General features: G+C 33.4%; 1 protein-coding gene and 1 non-coding gene across 2 annotated transcripts in view; one reads left to right on the top strand and one right to left on the bottom strand.

The window, feature by feature from the left end:
• The first annotated feature begins 4,378 nt into the window (after positions 1 to 4,378).
• On the top strand, positions 4,379 to 4,452 carry TRNAE-UUC. Its single transcript has one exon. It is a non-coding gene; the product is annotated as a tRNA-Glu (tRNA).
• Positions 4,453 to 10,249: 5,797 nt separating this feature from the next.
• Positions 10,250 to 18,649, bottom strand: part of LOC110021094 (switch-associated protein 70) — a 40,791-nt gene continuing 32,391 nt past the window's right edge. Inside the window, exons 8-10 of the mRNA XM_020719430.1 lie at positions 17,519 to 17,746; positions 11,615 to 11,899; positions 10,250 to 10,825 (exon numbers count right to left, since the gene is read on the bottom strand). Of these exons, the coding sequence (XP_020575089.1) occupies positions 10,466 to 10,825; positions 11,615 to 11,899; positions 17,519 to 17,746 (873 nt within the window). The 3' untranslated portion in view covers positions 10,250 to 10,465. The remainder of the gene's footprint in view (positions 10,826 to 11,614; positions 11,900 to 17,518; positions 17,747 to 18,649) is intronic.

Below are 18,649 nucleotides of genomic sequence, written 5' to 3'. Positions count from 1 at the left end.
ATATATATATATATATATATTGACATCAGTTCTCCCAATAAGCAGCCATGCACGTCACATAATGCTATCTTATTTTTAATTAGCTTGATTTGTATAATCAAGAGGGAGACCTTTGACTTCCAAGATTAGTCTTCATCTTTCCCATGTGCCTGGAGAAAATTTTACATCTGGACGTCTGAATGTTCGGACTTCCAAGATTCACGGGAGGTTGCGTAACCATAAACGTGAATTTGCGCTAACGTGGCCTCCCTTAATCGAACGACTGTGTTGTTGTGTTGTTGTGATATATTTGAAATTTAAAACGATCGACGATGAAGCGGATAAAATAGCACGAGAAAATTCACACCAAAAGAACACACATATTTACGTGGCTCGGCAAATTGCCTACATCCACGGAGTTGCAGAGGATTTTACTAATTGAGGAATTTACACCAGTCGATAACCTCGACTTACAAGAAGAATCTCTCACTTTTCGTTGCTCTCTCTGTTATTCTCTTTCTACACCGAGATACACCAAAGAAGAAACACGTACAAGAGAAATAAACCCAATTTTTCTTCTGTCACAAGCCACCACGAAGAAGCCTAGAGAGAACAATCTTCTTCTTTCTTCTTCCTTCTGCCGCAAGGAACTACTTTTTACACTTCTCTTCCTTTGCCCTGAAGAAACTTTTCTCTATCCCGAAGAAAACCAAAGAAGAACACCGTGACTTCGTATCCACCAGATCTGAAGGAGAGTCTCTCCTTTTATCACGAAGAGAAAGGAAGCGAAGGGATGCTTCGCTTCGTGAAATAGAGGAGGCGGGAGCGGTTTCTGCGAAGGGACGCGACTCTTCGCAAAAAAAAAAGGAAGGAGTGGTTATTTGTGAAGAGGTGTGACCCTTCGCGATCGGAAGCGTCGTTTCGCAAAAACAAAAGGAGAGGACGGGAGCGGGAGATCACGGGTGGGGTGGACCGGACCCCACGCCAGCGCTAACAGTCTGGATGTGTGATGCTCGGACGAAATATTTTCTCCATGTGCCTGTAGCTTCAAAGTAAGAAAAAAATAAAAAATAATAGGCTAATGAGGAATCCTACAGCTTCTTTAACAAAAGCATAAACAAAATCATAAACAATTAATCCTAAAAAAATATTAAAAAATTAATGCACAGCCGATCAAGTTTGAATGCATAGTAATATTTATTTATTTGCCATAATTAAATCAGCTTGATTTCATTCATTCAACGATTAAATCAGCAATTTAACCACAACTTTGAATCAACTCATTTTGTTAAGGCTGAAGTCTAATTTAATAATTGTCCATTTGAATAGGAGGGTTACATGGCATTTACATGCAAACATCTAAAGTTTGATTCTTACATATCTACCAACCAAATTTTTTATATCACCTCAAAAATACCACTATAATAACTTTTAATAAGTTAAATACACATTTTCATTTATAGATATAAAGTAATATATATGTAATACTTGTAGTTTGGACGAACGATATGAAAATACATATGAATTGAGTGGCATGTAAATTCCTACGTATTTACATACATGAATAATAATAAATTTTAATTTTTACATATATGCTATGTGAGCCTGGGCTCGCTCGCGTGCGCCTATTTTACACCCTTATATATATATATATATATATATATATCATCTTATATCTATATATGAAAAAAGTGTATTTCACTTAAAAAAAATGAAAAAAATGATAATATCTTGATATGAAATAAAAGATCTGTGCAGTATAAATATTAAAAGAAAAAATAATAAATGCTATATATAAATACATAAAAATTGGGTGGTATTTATGTAAATGCTTTTAATTAAAAAATTAATTGAGACTAACATACAATGCAATATCTAAAAAAAAAAATATAAATTTAATTGTATATATGTAAGCATGTATGTTTATATGATATAATAACCACTATTTCAAAAGGTATATTCCAAAAATATAAAGGTGGAATAAGGACAGTCTAAAACGATAAATATTCCATTTTAAGAAAATTCGCCGGTGCAAAAAATCAACGCATTTTCTCTCTCTCTATCTCTAAATTATTTAGGAATATTATAAACTGCTCATAAGATAAAATATTATGTCTAGAGTCCGGATGTCATCTGCATCTGGATAATGCCTGAGATCTCCCGGAAGGAGCGGAGGACGGAAAAAAAAGGAAAAAATATTACATCATGACTCCTAATGCATTCGGAGTCTAATAGTGAGGCGCCACGTGTCAAGAGAGATATAAGAGCACAATATCATTAATATATCTCTAAGTTTCTTTCGAAATCCCCTCTTTACATGTTCGTATTCATATATTTATAACAGTAGAAGTTATGTAGTAAAATGTTGATCATGTCATTGAAATTCTCTAACAGTGGTCGGCCGGCCGTCATAACTGTCATGATAATCATTAATGTGGCCGAATCACTACTCGTCGAATCCCCAAAGTGCTCGCTCATAGATTTAAAAATTGAGTCCTTTATCTATGAACTCCGCCGGTCCTTTCGGTTCGGTCGAAATGGATCTTCCGCATCATGCTAATTGATGGCTCTTTGGACACACCCAAAATGATTATTCAACACGTGTCCCGTCCAGAGTTACTTCGTACTTTGATCATGCAAAGCTATAAACATAGCTAATTATTATGTGGAAAGCTCAAGATCATTTGGGTATCGAGGAAGATTCAAATCAGAGTGCTTAGTGCTTAACATGGCTTCTAATCAAATCCTTAAAATAGATTAAATTTAATAATTTACTAGAATTAAACACCATATTGATGCCTAATACATGTCCTTCGAGAGGTTTGATCTACCTGTTATTTATTTATTTTATGCATGAAAATGAAATAGTTATAATGCCCAAATTCAAGCAGTTTAAATAATGAATTCTTATAAATTCACTATTCTGCAAAATTGATAAGTCCCTAAAAAAATTGATTAATCAAGCACGAATCTTGATGTACATTGAGATTGAGAACTTCATATGTTTAATTACTTGTACTTTGATTCAAATGAAGTGTCTTAATAAGATGAGCCAAGTGATATAAAACATAGTTTGATCCGAATCCAAGTGAGCCCAAATCAATCAAACACTTACAGCACAGGAAAAGATTTTGAAATAAATTTTGAGGGACCCAATGAAATCCAAATCTAGCATCTTGATGACATAATCCAATAAGCTCAAAATCCCTTAATTCTGATATTATTTAGGCACTTAAATACTAATAAAACATCATTTGATCTAAGGAATCATTGTAGACCATCTGATTGAGTGGTTTAGATTCTTGCTAAATTTATGGATGATGCCACTCACCAAATCTATAAAGATATCCCCACTCTTTTTATGAAGGGAGACATGGAACAAGAGGAGAAAGCTAAAAGAGCTCCAAGCTCTTGATGGTCTTGAGCTCCACTACCATCGTCTAGTTGTCGTCGTCGTCGAACCTTTTTTGCCTGACCACCACAGTCGCTGCTACATGACTACCGCTATCCAACCACCAACTGTTGTCTTCGTCAAACCACCATTGTCTGTCTGCCACCGCCTTCAGACCTTTGCTGCTCGGCTACCACTGTTGCCGCCTCCAATCGAGTGTTGTCGATTCACCGTCACCAGGCCACGACTGTTTGGCCACCACTGTCACCACTGTCGTCAGGTCACCACCACCACTAGACCTCCATTGTTCGACCATCACCATCGCCACCGCCGCTACTGACGATACCAACATCTGATTTTCTAGAATATGACCTCTACTATCAATCTTTCTTCACACTTGGCGGGTCGCCGCCACTTCTCCCAACGTACTCTACCACTCATCTAGAGGAAGTCACTACAATAACCCCTAATTGTACAATATTTCTTCTGGTCATTCAAGGGCCGATAGAGTCTTGTAACATACATTGACACAGTGGAATCATTTCAATTGTGTTAGACCCCATGATATTTACCCTTTTTTTCACATAAAACATTTGTTGGTCCCTATGTCAATTTTTTCTCTAATATATATGTGTGTCTGATCTTAATATAACATTAAGACGTTAATATATCACTCCACTATTCCAAATTTATCAAACCCACGACAAAAAAATACAATATAAGTTTAACTAGGACTCAAACAAGCCTAGCTCCTCAGCTTCCTATATTGATGTTTTTACGGTAGAAATTAATTTTTCTCACTAACTGCTTAACCCTAAAACAATATAAACTTCAATAAATTATTGTGAAATAAATCATATTACCATTCGGAAGTATTGTGGGGCACTTGGTATGAAATGCTACACCAGTAATATTATATTTACATATCTAACCAAAATATATGTAATTTAAAACGTGCCGTATTAATGTATTATATATATATATATAAATTGCTTTTACCATCACTAATCCATTGTCGTCTAGTCCGGTTAGGATACCTGGCTTTCACCCAGGCGACCCGGGTTCAAATCCCGGCAATGGAATGCTTTTTGTTTATTAATTTTTAAATTGCAAAGTGCATTTTTTTTAGATAAATTATAATGTGTATTTCTTTTTTTCATTGATCATTTTTAATGATTAAATGAATTAAATAATTATTAACTAATTATTCGGATTGAATTACGAAAATTACCATTTATTTTCATTCAAATTAAAAATTATGTTAGAATATAACTAGAAATTAAAATTTTTAAATTTCTATTATATTAATTTTTTTTTTAAAGTTTAGTCCAAAAAATACAATAAATCAATTTTTCTGATTTAAGAGATTGAGTTTAGAAATTAATAAATTTGAGAATAATAAATTATGAAGGATTCACAGTATATTAATTTTAAGCTAAATTTAATTATATTTAGATACATGAGTTCTCCCCTTTTTTCCTTACAATGAATTAAGACGGGAATGTGCACAAGCTGGCTTCTATTTATGTTTGGTTAATTTAAAAAGTAGGCATAAATTTTCTCTTCTAACTTGCTAAGTCTATGTTGAATTTCTTAGAACGACGAGTCAAGGGTTCACACAACTCGAATAGACGTATATGAAGAAGATGGAAGGAGATGATGGATGTATTCTCAAGGTTCTTGGTTCTCTGTTTTCTTAATGATCTTCCCCGATAGATAAATCGGAGGAGATAATTTAAGTTACAAGTGAGAGACAAAAAAGGGGAGAGAAACCCACCCTCTTATTTCCTTGGATACATAATGAGAGTGAAAAATATAAAAAAATTATGAGTCATGCGGTACAAAATCTTTTTGCGATGTCTTGCTAATTAGGTATCTCTTAAAAGGTGAAATAACATATGTTAATCTTTTTAATGTTGATCTATAATTGGGCTCCCTATCAATCCTGAGGATCGCTAGTCAGGATGAATTCAGTAGGTGGGTCCAACGAGTATATCAACTCTTGAGAAGGTGGTAGCTAATGCTTCAGTCCACCATGTCAGTTCATCCAATCAATCTGCCATGAGATTTTAATGGATCTAACAAGGTACATAATGGGTCTATTGTCGGGCTCCTTATAATCTTTTATTTTTTCACACATCCATAATTAATCTCATTTAATTTCATTTTCTAAAATTGACATTTTTGTTTACAATAATGAATCTAATTTCATTTTCTAACATTGACATATTTGTTTACAATAAGGAATCTAGTTTCATTTAGAGTGTGTTTGGGGTTGATGTTGCTTATTCAAGATGCTGCTATAAAGTTTCCTCTTGGAAAAGCAGCTTTTGCGGAGCTGCCAAAAAGTTGCTGATGAAGAAACAAGTGTATGTTTAAGAGATTTGTTATGCTGCTATTATTTTTGCTGAGAAAAACTGTTTTGCACTTGTATATACAATAATTGAAGAAATAAATGTAGTTTTTAGAATATTCAAAATTAAATAATAGAAAGAGTTTGTAAACGTGTGTTTTATCAATTGCTTCTATGCAGTCTTTATTACAGAAAAAAGATATAATTTAAGTTTTTTATAAGTTTCCTTTAATTAATTGAAGGACAAATAGAGAGAGGGATTAAAACATTGAAAAACGACATGCGCCTTAGATCCTTACAAATTTCCCTAGGTGTTTGAGCAAAAGATAGGTCCAATGGTTTAACGATATTTGTAGCTATTTTAACTAGAGAGTTAACCCCAACATGGAAATACCCACCGATCGCCACTGTAGAGTGCTGAAAACACTTAGAAACTGCATGAATGGATTCATTGTGCTACATAATGAAGAGTGTGATAGCTAGGACTTCTTGGGATGTAAATCACGAAGATCCATGCAAACCATATTTGTATTACAATTCATCTAATAAATCACAGAAAATAGCTTTTGATATTCGGAACATTATGTGAATCTGACTTGTATGAGCCTTCTATTGGTTCACCAAACCATTTGTCACCCACGGATGACGTTGAGGCACAAGGTGTCTTACAAATGTGTCTCGGGTAGTACTCATGAATCAGACAAACTGTGTTGATAATGACTGTAGCTTACTCAATTGTCTCTATAATCTCCTCCTCTTTTGGTGGCTCCATTTGTCTGAAAGAATAATGTTAAGTTTATTTCAAATGATCATGTTATTCTTAGTGCAGATAAATGCTCAAAATCCGCACAATAAAAGTTTTAAAACTAAGGAAATTCAAAAATAATCAAACGTAAAAAATAGCACACACAAGTCATAGTTTACGATTGAAATGTCAAAAACTACAAATAATCACTTTGACATAGTACCAACAACTAAAAAATATATGTGCATGACATCTAACTAGTCGGAATGCCTAAAAAATAATGGAAGTAAGAAATTCTCCGTTTAGGGAGCAGGGTGAAGAAAGCCTTTCGCTTGCTTTAATCCTCCAGAAGTTTTATAGTAAATAAGTATGAAGGAATGTCCACTAAAATTTATGGAATTGAGTCTAATAGCTTGACAACATCTGTCATTGTGGGGTATGCATGAAGAGCAGTGTGGGGCACTCAAAGTAATGTTGGTGCAGTTTGTCATTTGTTGTGCTATTTATTGGGATAGATGGACTGCCCCAACTTTACTTATATTTTTTCCCTTTTTGTGTCGAGGATGTAGGTTGCTTGAAGTGATTGGACTCCCCTTGTTTCCTTTCTTCTGATTGTTCCTCGTAGACCTCGTTTGAATGAGCACATTCAGACCCATCCAAATTAAAGGTGGGCTCTTCTGTTGTGGCTCAGGGTTGTCCCCTATTGCTACACACCAAGGAATATAGTTTCTAGCTTCTTTTTTAGCTCTGGGTCAATGCCAACAAGACTAAAATTCTTTGCATTCGGTAAAAACTACAACTGAAAAATTGGTCTTCTAAGATGCGGACTTTTAAATTAAGAAATATTGAATGTAAGATGTTCTACTTACTGAAATCTTTTCTGGCCACAACTCCTCAGGTGTATCAATCATTTTTCTAATAGAGTCCCATCCTAAACTAGTGGCCCCTCTCTTGAGCTCCTTCCACAACTTTTAATCCTTTTTAACCTAATCTCATTTAGTTTTCAGCTGAGTTTTGTTGCAAAGTTTGGCAGCTCTTCCTTGAAAGAGTTTGGTTATATTTTGTCAACATTCTTTATTGAAATGTGTTGTTCGTTGATTGCCCTTTTCTACCTCTTTTAAGCATAAATCACAGAAAATTATTTTCGTCTCCATATCCCAATAGCAGATATCCCACATTCTTTTTGTTTACACATCTAATATCTAAGTAAAAAAAAAAGAAATGATCAACAAAATTTGGCATGTAAAACAACAATACATGAACCTAAATAAGATGTGTCTAATAAAAAGTAAAAGTAGAGCTTATAATCAGTTCATAGATGTCAAAGATAGCTCCATCCATGATCACCAATTGTGTTATATTGGCATAAAGACTAGAGAGTATCTGGTTGTTAATTTAGCATGACCATTTTTTTTTCAAACTCACATTTGGTAATCGAGTGAGCCATTTTGTTATATTTTTCCATCATCGCTCTACTAAATATTTCATAAGAAATGTGCAATGTGCCCACCAAATCGCATTCTGAAAGTCTCATCGTAAACAAAAACTAGGCAACTAACGGGTCGACAAAACATCTGAAGTAATAAGATCATATAAATCATCCAAGAAAACCAAGCAGTGTTCATCTGTTTCTGTCAGATTTCTTTGTTTTTTTTTTAGATAGATATGTGAACACTGGTTTTTAGTTTTCTAAAATTTATGCTAGTCGAATTTCTTTCTCTTGCCTCTTCATTGTGGATTAATGTTTTTGGGGGAGAATTTTGAGCACTGTTTCTCTTTATTGTAGTACTTTTGTTGAGACTTTTATAAATAGAATTGCATACACTTCGTTACACATTTAAAAATTGCATGATAGATAAGTTAGCAACATCCTTACATATCCTGATTAATCAAAAGAAACAAAAAAATGATTATATATGAGCATTGTTCATCTGTTCATTTTAGAATGTGGTGTACTTGTTACGCATATCCAAGCACTAAACCTTCAGAATACATGACAAATAAGATACCATAACCAATTTTATGTTTCTATCGCACTAGCCAATTCAGGTCCTCGAGGCAACAATTAGAGATCAGAGAGATCTCTTAACCAAAGAAGACTTCATCCATAATCATTGTTTTCCCAAATCGAATAAGCATTTGAACGTGTACTATGGCGACACGTAGTATTTGTGAGAAAACAACATCGCCAATTTAAAATTGACAAGTGGTAATCGGTTGAGCCCTTTGAGATAGTTATTTTCCAACATCGATTTATATATCATTTGTTTGTCATGCCCCATTTGATATCTTATCTGACATATGTTCTCAGTGAATGCATATACATGATAAGCACTCATAAACTTATGAAAGAAATAAATAAACAATGATGACATGTACTACATTCCATAGCTTCTATTATTTGATCATGCAAACGTCAAATGTACAACATAACATATACAATTCTATTCTTGAAAGCCTCAAAAAAACAAAACGGTTAAAAATGAAAAAGTTGTGCTCAACATTCCTTTTGTTTAAACATTACTTCTTACATTCCTACAACATAACATATACAATTCTATTCTATTATTTTTTTAAGTTTATCTTAAAAATGAAAAAATTCTTTTGCTTCTACTGATTAATCAGGATATGTAAGGATATTGCTAACTTAACTATCATGCAAACTTTCAAATGTGCAATAAATTATATTCAATTATATTTATAAGTCTCAGATAAACTTAAAAAAAACGGAGCTCAACATTCTCATACTGAGCAGGAGGCAAGAGCAACCAATTCAGGCGGCATAATTTGTTAGAAAAAATGAAAACAAATGCTCACATGTCTATCTAAACAAAATAAACCAACAAAGAAATCTGAAACAAACAAATGAGCAATGCTCATAAATTTCATCTCATTGCTTCTATTAATTGATCAGAACAGATAACAATTCTACTAATTTATCTATCATATAAACTTCAATTGTGCAGTAAAACATATGCAATTCTGTCTGTAAAAGTATCATATAAAATAACGAAAGAAGCAGTGTTCAACATTCTCCCCCCAAAATATTATTCCACAATGAGGCAAGAGCAAATAATTCTTCCAACATAATTTGTTAGAACACCTGAAAAATCAGTACTCATATAACTATCCAAACAAAATAAACTAATAAAAATATCAGAAATAAACAAGTGAGCATTCCTCCTATATATTTCACCACATTGTTTCTACTATTGGATCAGATTAGGTAAGGATGTTGCTAATTAATCTATCTTGCAAACATCAACTTTACATTAAAACATATGCAATACGCCTAGAACACCAAAATTTTCATAGAGGAAATATGAAACGCAAAGGTAGACAACAAATGAAGCTAAAAAAAAGCATAGAAGAGAAAACTTCACAAGAAGGTTGCAACAATTCGTCGGCGGCGAACGGGAGGCTAGGTTTTTGCCCTAACGATATAGGTGAGAAAGGAGGAGTGGTGAGGGTATATGCGAGGATAAGAAGTGGGATTACCAGAAATTCAAAGGGGCAACGACGTCAAAGGCACTTCGCAACGGAGCTCCAGTAGTGGACCGCACCCTCTCCCTTCCATTTCTACGTTCAACTCAATGTAGAACAATTAGATTTGCAACGGGGTCCCAAATGCTGGCGATAAAAGGGGAATCAAACGCCGCTTCTATTTCTCTAAGACGTAAAAGCCGCAACAACGGGTCCCAAACGGGCCCCTTAATCTCATCAAAAGCAACATAGGAAGCAGCCAACAATAAAAAAATAATACAAAATTGCCACAGAATTTCCCATACAAAACCTTATGGATAGAACAAATATATGTAGAAGATAACGTTCAAGTTGAACAATTATAATCATTCCTTCTTCTCTATCTTTCCAAATAAATCACAGTAGCACTTATTCCTCTCTGAACATAATACAAAAAATAAATATAAGGGGTAATAAATGGTTCACTATATCACAACACTTATCCCTTAGACAAAATAATAAATAAAAATTCACATCAAGGTTGGTGAGAGCTACCGACATGTTGATGATCATCAGCAGGTAGGCTCACAACAGGTATATCCATGCTGCTTCCCTCAGCTTCTGGAGATATTACCCTTAAATCTGCTACTCTTTCGTTGGAGGACTGAAATTCGTCCCATTGGTCGTCATTAATGGTACGAATATCGATACCATTGGTAGTCAATTGCACACTGTCACCAGAAACCTGAACAAGTTTTGAATCATTTAAGCAAGCTTTATCGACATCGTCTTCCAAGTCCGCATGTTTTGTCTTTGACGCCGTTTTGATGAAGCCTGAGCTTGACTCGGGTTTCTCTTCCAGCACTTGTTTTGTGGAGTGTTTTGTGTTGTGGAGCTCTGTTGCCTAGAAGAGAAATATGGAAATTTAGTTACAAAATGTTTGTTAAGATTTCTTATGGATTTACATATGTAACACCTAAAGTTTGATATTTAAATTTAAAACAACTCATGTTATAAACCTATGCATAAAAAAGTGCATGTGAGTTTTAAAAAGTTAATAGAAGTGGTATTTTTGATGTGATGTTAAAGAAATGAGTGTTATAAATGTAAATATAAAAGTTGTGGTGTTAGATATTTAGATAGATATGAATTGTATGATATGTAAATGCTTCATATGACAACATTGAATGCAGTAAAGAGGGTGGGAGTCCAGTTCTGCAATCACACTAGCCCAACAGTTTATTTCCTGTACACGCAAGAAGATTGCTCTTCTACTGAATTATTTCCTTTTTTTATTCCTTCGGATTTTATTATTACTTTATGAATGATATTGATTTTAATCAAATTTAATGCAATTTGAACTTCAACAAATGCATAAATTTAAGGCATTTTTACAGCTTCACCGGTCCTGAAATTTTTAACCAATACTACTACTAAAGCCCATTAGATTTTCATTACGACTGATTTCCATCTTGTTTGTATTTCTTATTAAAAATAATGAATGATTTTTAAAGATTAAGAGCTCATCACCTATGAATTTTGTGTGCTTTTTGCTGCTCTTATACTAAAACTACATTAGAGACCTTGAGACATAATATATGACTAATTCACCACTTCTAACACTGTAGATGAAAGACCGAGTATATAATAATAAGATTAAAAATTAAATTGCTAACCTTTGGACTTGAGATTGCAAAGCGGTCACAAATGCTAACAGATCCTCTTTTTCTTTTGCAGCGAACAATGCTTTTTCAGCGGCATCTTTTAATCGAGCTTCCGCATCTGCCTGTGAAACCCTGGTCCTTTCTTCAGCTCGAACTACAGCCGCTTCTAATAAAACAGCGTGTTCTCTAGCTTTTGCGAGCTCAGAACGCCATAAATGTGCCTCTTGAAGAGCAGAGTCTCTCTGCTTGAACAGGATCTCTCTATCTCTGCTAAATGCTGCAACCTTTTCTTCCGATTCTTTCAACTATGACGGCGTATTTGCAAAAGTCATAAAAAGTTTCTTATGGAACTGATATATGATTCAGATTTAATTTAATGTAAAAATAAAGAAAAAAAGGGTTAAGAAGAAGTTCAATTCAATCACATGCAAATATGATGGGAATAATCCAAGTGGATTTTAATGCAAAAATACAGGAAGTTATGCCTGAAGAGTTTTCTGAAGATAGTCCAGATTTCAGCTCTGAATCACAAATGTATGTATGAGCAAGCAGGAGTGTGTGGGTGTAACGCTGAGTAGCCTAAGAGGCGAAGTTCGGGGTGAGAAAAGAAGACTGGAACGGTTTCAAAGAAAAAATACTTATCGTCATTATTTGTCATTTGCTTTTGTATGGACTTTATATTTTGTTTAATTAGGACATTATTTGTTTAATTAGGAAAAAATTTCACAGATTTTGGAGTTTGGTAAAAGGAAAATACGAACTTAGTATTAAACTATGTCAAAGAGAACGGATGATGTAGAAGATATAGAGGTAGGGGTGAGGATTTCATCAGTGATGAGATTAGGTTGTGCATCATCTTTATACAAGCAAAGATTCCTCTTTTGTTTTTGTTTAGTCCCCACTACAACTAGATAGCCAAATTTTGTTTAACCACATGAATAATGTCATGCATGATAATAAGAGTGGGGTCAGCATAAATAGGAGCACCAACTAAAAACGGTTCAAAATAAAACTTAAACAGGATAGCAGTTTAGACTACAACATCAGGATGAACCTTAAATAATATATACGAAAGTCGATAATGTAATAAAAAACTGAAGCACCACTGGGAATAAAAAAAAAAAACAGGGCATCATAACCACGTTCTACCAAGCAATCGATAGGTGCCAACCTCCAAATACACCTATCAATATGGAAATTATCACTTGCCTACTTGTTAGGTACCACCGTACCCATACACTCTGCTACAGTATAGAGCTATTCATGGGAGAAATTGGTTTACAGCGGCCTTTATAATCACAATGCATTATTAGTTGATGATATGTCATCGGCCTTAAAGCAACAGGAGTATATATGGTTCTAAAGAGGTCCACCCTCCCTCTTCCATATTATATTTTCACTTTAGCATAACACCGCGTCTTAATCCTCCATTAAAACGCAAGTTTCAACTCACAACCAGTTGTAGGCTTGTAGCTTTATAATACAGAAAATCCAATCGTAAGCTTCCAAGGTAAAAAAAAAAAAAAAAGCGGGAAGAAAGGTTATTAGTGATAGAAAGGTGAATATTGGTAGATGGAAAAGGATTTTGAGCTAAGATGACCGAGTTCACTTAGACTGGCAGAGTCTAAAATAACCTTAACATACTACAAACGATGACAATAGATAAAGCAATGAAAACACTTCATAAATTAATGAGAAATAAAGAACTTGGTTTCGCTGTTGGTGGAAGGGCGTAGAGCTACTACTGTAGGGAACTAAGAGAAAAAAAAAGGATGGTTAAAATCGACATGATGGTGAAGAATAGCCTCACATTAAAAATTAAATTTAAAACCAAAAAGAACTAAGCTTTTGTATACTGGCAGCATTCTAACCCATTAGCTTAAGGCTTTGTTTGATAACGCTTCTCCTAATATTGAAGCTCTTTTAAAAGTAGCTTTAAAATAAATAGCATTTTAAAATTACAGGTATTGAAATTATTATATGTTTGAAAAATAAAATTTTAACACTGTCATTGTCGCGTCCCAAGCGGATATAAAAAGTAGAAGCTTGCATTAGGCAGTCGACAACTGGCGTAAAATTTATCAAAAAAATCATGGCATAAATCCTTGTGTAAATATTAGAGCATCCCCTAGAAACGACGCGTTGTATGACCTAAATACAATGAAAAATGTATAAGTGTCACTACACCGGTGTCCAAGTGTACTGTCAAATAAGTGAGGGTTCTCATATTATGGACAAATGTAGGTAAAAAAGTTAGTTCATAAAACTAGTATTAGGATAGGATCTTGGAATGTAGGTACTCTCACAGGTAAATTAATGAAATTAATGGATATTATGATTCATAGAAAGATAAATATCTTATGTGTTCAAGAAAAAAACTGAATAGAATGATAGTTTAGGTTTTAAACTTTGATATTCACGTAGAAGTCACACTAGAAATTGTGTAGGTGTAGGTGTAATTATAGATAAGAGTTTGAAATATAAAATTATAAAAATTAATAGAATTGGTGATATAACTATAGCCCTTAAGATTATTGTTGATACTACAATTTTTAATGTTATAAGTGTTTATGCTCCTCAAGTAGATTTAGACATAGGTTCTAAAGAAAATTTATGAAATGACCTAGGAGACTTTGATACCTCTTGAAGAAAAAATTTTATTGGAAAAGATTTAAATGAGCACGTTGGTGGAGTGTTAGAAGATTTTATAAATAATCATGGTTGATACGGTTTTGGAGTGATTAATGAAGAAGGTTGAACCAAATTAAATTTTGTTTTAGCTTATGATTTTTTTATTGCTAATATTTTATTTAAGAAAAGAGATGAGCATATTATTACTTATAAGAATGAATCTAATAAAACACAAACTGATTTTCTTATGAGAAGAAGAGATCGTCAAGAAGGTAAAGATTATAAGGTCATTCCAAGTGAAATTTGAGTACTCAACATAAATAATTAATTTTGGATTTTAAAATGAAGAGTTGTAAGATAAAGAATATTAGAAAGCATAGTCATACAATTAGACGGTGCACCTAAAAGACATTAATAAGAAATGCAATGGTAGACCAAAAAAGACGAGCATATTATATGAAAAATGATCTTAATCTATTAGAATTAAATGAAAATATGACACTCAATAAGACTCAATAGAGAAAAAAGATTCATGTAGTCGACCCCACTTAGTGGGATAAAGGCTTGTTATTGTTGTGGTTGATGTAAACATAACTTTTCCAAGATAAAATACTAAAATATCCCTCCATGTATGTTAAGATGAGAGAACTGTAGTCTGGGTACCCAGAAATAAAATATTCTTCATTTGAGAATATCCTAAAAAATTTCGGAAATAAGATTTAGCAAGAAGTCACAAAAAATTGTCTTTCCTCTCCGGCGGTGACTTATGATAGCCTGATAGGGTAATTGCATCATCATACTTTTTTTTTGGTACCAAGTGAGTTACTAAGAGCAAGGGTTTTCTGTGACTTAGGTTCTGCAACTCATTTTTTCTGTTCAGATTTTTTTTACCTCCAATTATCATTTCAATTTTTCTTTTATAATGAGGTCGTTGCGGTTTTTGTGCTAGTAGTCCCCAATCCATCTTCCTAGGAAAACAATTGAAGGAGAGAGATGAGCCAAAAAAAGCCTTCTCAATCTTATTCTTAGCTCTTCTTGAATTTAAAGAATTTTTTTTTTGTGTTTTCTAATCGATGTTCTACCCCTGATGATAGCATCTTCTCAGTATTGTTTTCTATGATAGCATCTTCTCTGTTTTTTCACTCTTCTTCCTGTTGAGCTTTCTTTATTTTATCCAAATAAAAACTTTTGTGAATGGTCTTTGCCTCTACCAGTCTTTCATGTTGGTTGCATAGGGCAAAAAACCATGAAAGCTGCAACTCAGTTCCATACAAAGCTATTTTGGATAATTTTCTTTGTGAAACAGCAGAACTGAGCGTCCGACGGTTTGAAGCTATAGAGATGTCGTGATCTGGAATATGGAGAAAATGACGTTCCGTTTGATGTACTTCCGGCGACGCAACTATGCCAAACAAGGACCACGCGTTTTGTCGAGACGTTCTCCACTCGCCTAATAGCGATATTAGAATCAATAGTTTGACTTAATAATAGCGATATTAGAAACAAAAGAGGCCTAAGTTGGATTGATGGTACCATATACTAGTGTATTGGACTTTATTTGGGCCCTTTATATTCCATTCGCCTAATAGCGATATTAATCAATGGTTTGACTCAGATAAACCGGTTCCTTTGTTTGTGAATCACATGGATCTTCTACCATGGTTAAATGCATTATTGGTGCATAGCACTTAATGTTATTCAAATGCTTCTATTTGAAGAAATATCTTGGACGGTATAAAAAACTCTCATGTGAGAGATTGTTAGCCCATATAAAGGGTGAAGAATATTAAAAACAAGACCAGCTTCTAATATATTGCTAGTGTCCCCAACCCATTAGCTTAAACTTTTTCCTTTTTTTAAATTCTTGTAAGGATAGAAACTCATCCCATAGACTTTATAAAGGGTTCACAGAACCAAGTCCAACGCTTTAAGGAAAATCAGTGAAGAGGACAAACCCCTGGTACAAGAGTCAAACGATAATGCATGCCTAATGTTTTTTGAAGAAATAAACGCTGCCTAAAGCTTTTATATTTATGGGTGTCAATACACTAGGCTATAAAGGTTAAATTTGGCACTTTGTATTTCACCCTAACAAACACACCTAACCTCTCACTAAAATTAAACTATCCTTCACTGACTTCCATGGCACCATTAAACTATCTGAATACGTCAGAATTCTATGAAAATGAACTTTTTAGATTTATAGCATTATGCATGATAGCATAACCATCAAACTGTGTACTTCTAGAAAAGCTATATTAAAAACTCAATCTCCATGTTATCCTGTACCAATTATCTAGTTTTTAGGTAGAAGGGGAGATGGTCAACAGGGAAGGGTAGAGGGGTATTTCTAAAAGCACAAAGCCGATAATTTTTACAAAAAATCTCCTCATTTAAGTAAGAGTAGATATTTATTTAACTTTTCAATTTCATTACCCTCCTATAGCTGATCTATAAATGAGGCTTTTAAAGTAAGTACAATTTTCCAAGAGAATATAAATGCATACTACATGAATAATAAAACAACTTCAGAACATAAAGCGAAAAAATATGACCCAAAAAAGACAATTTGACTGAAAAAAAAAAATGAAACATGCATTTACTTAAAATAAATAAATGTGAAATGGATAGAAAGGGAAATAAAATATAGACCAAATGTAAGTTACAAACTAAAGATCCATTTAGTATAGTTGAACCAATATTATGCTTTTATTATACTGTTTGAAATTATAAAAAAACAAAAATAATATTTTCCCATTGTAATACAAGCTGTTTAATAACTCAGAAAATGTGCTCCTAAAGTCATAGCAACGATATAATTGCAAACTGATGAATTTCCAACCGCATTTTCATATAAATCCAAACTGTTTTTCAAGAATTTAAACTGGATAAAGTGATAAAAAATGAAGCTTAAAACTGTATGTCGAACTTAAAAGGAGCATTCATGAAAGCCCCAATCAATTCTATAAAATTACGATGATGATGATGATGGTGATGATATCAACCAGATAATTTCGGTAGAGAAACTAAGAAAAATAATTATTGCACTGATTGGTCACTGTAGCTAGCAAATTCCATGTTCTTTAAACATGTTGAATATGTACATTCTCTGGCTCATCTATTGGTATTATAACAAGCGTATAAAAGGGTCCATGCTCATATTATGTTAAACCAAAACAGAAACAATTACCAAATCTTTAAGATCAGCTTGTTTAATTTTATTTATTCTGTAAGAGTGTAAGATTAGCTGAGGAGATGAGTGAATTGGGTTGAAGCGAGTAGATTTGGAGCACCTTAAGAATGATTTCTTGAAGTTTTTTATTTGAATCACTGGTCAGTCGTTCAATTTCTGTGTAAGCAAGCCTCCTCTCTTCATCCATAGCAAGAGCTGCAGATGCAGCCGCTTCAGCAGCCTGAGCTGTCTCAGTTAACTTGTCTGCTAACTCACGTATAGTTGAATCTCTTGCACGTAATTCTTTGGCCAATTGTTGAAGTTCTTCATCTTTAACTCGAAGTGTTTCCTGCCAAACAAGGTAAAACAGATGAAATATGAATAGCAACTACTACACCTACTTAATATACATATATATATATACATATTGTGAATCTGCAGTTTACAAATAGACTTGTTTGTTTCCAAATTCCAATTTTCAGCTAAAAAAAAGTTTGGCTAATTGATACAACGTAACCTGACTGCTTTGTTCTACAATTACAACTCAATTCAATTGCCTAACATCCTAAGCTTGTGTCATAGGTATAGAACAGATAAACTCATAAAAACAACACCCAACCATCAATTATCGCGCTAATAATAGCCATTTAACCAGCCTATAGTCTTTAAAGATCATCAGAAATAACAGATGTTAAATTTTCCTATTCCTCAAACCAACTTGAAAAGACATGCTAAATTAGAAAGCCCATGTATAATGTCATCCTTTGTACTTCATTTCTTTAAGAATATATTTACAGGTTTGTGAGCCCCTTCGAATGATATATACAAACATAGCGTCAGTTAAACGTAATATTCAAAAAGTTCCCAAAAAATTGCTCGCCTTTAAGTTTTTCATAGCAAAAACACAAATTTTCACCTTAGGCAGGGGGATTAGAGGATGACTAGAGGAGACAGTCGCCACTCTAAATTTTTACTAAATTGTTTAATATTATATTTAAAACTGAAAATTGTCTCACAAACTTAAATACTTAATAATAATTTAATATTAACAATATTTTAAATTAATAATTATATTTATAATAGTTTATTATTTTTTTTAAATAGATGAAAGCTTTAAACTAAAATGCTTACCCTCTTAACTTTTAATTTCATCGCTCCTTTTCTTAGATTTGGGGTTTCCACTACTGCTGACACCCGAGTAAATGTCCACCAAGTACTTATCACTACACATACAAGTACAAATGAACATATA

The sequence above is a fragment of the Phalaenopsis equestris genome, unplaced genomic scaffold (genome assembly GCF_001263595.1).
Source record: "Phalaenopsis equestris unplaced genomic scaffold, ASM126359v1 Scaffold000002, whole genome shotgun sequence".
Lineage (NCBI taxonomy): Eukaryota > Viridiplantae > Streptophyta > Magnoliopsida > Asparagales > Orchidaceae > Phalaenopsis > Phalaenopsis equestris.
This window is presented reverse-complemented; position numbering and strand designations above follow the sequence as displayed.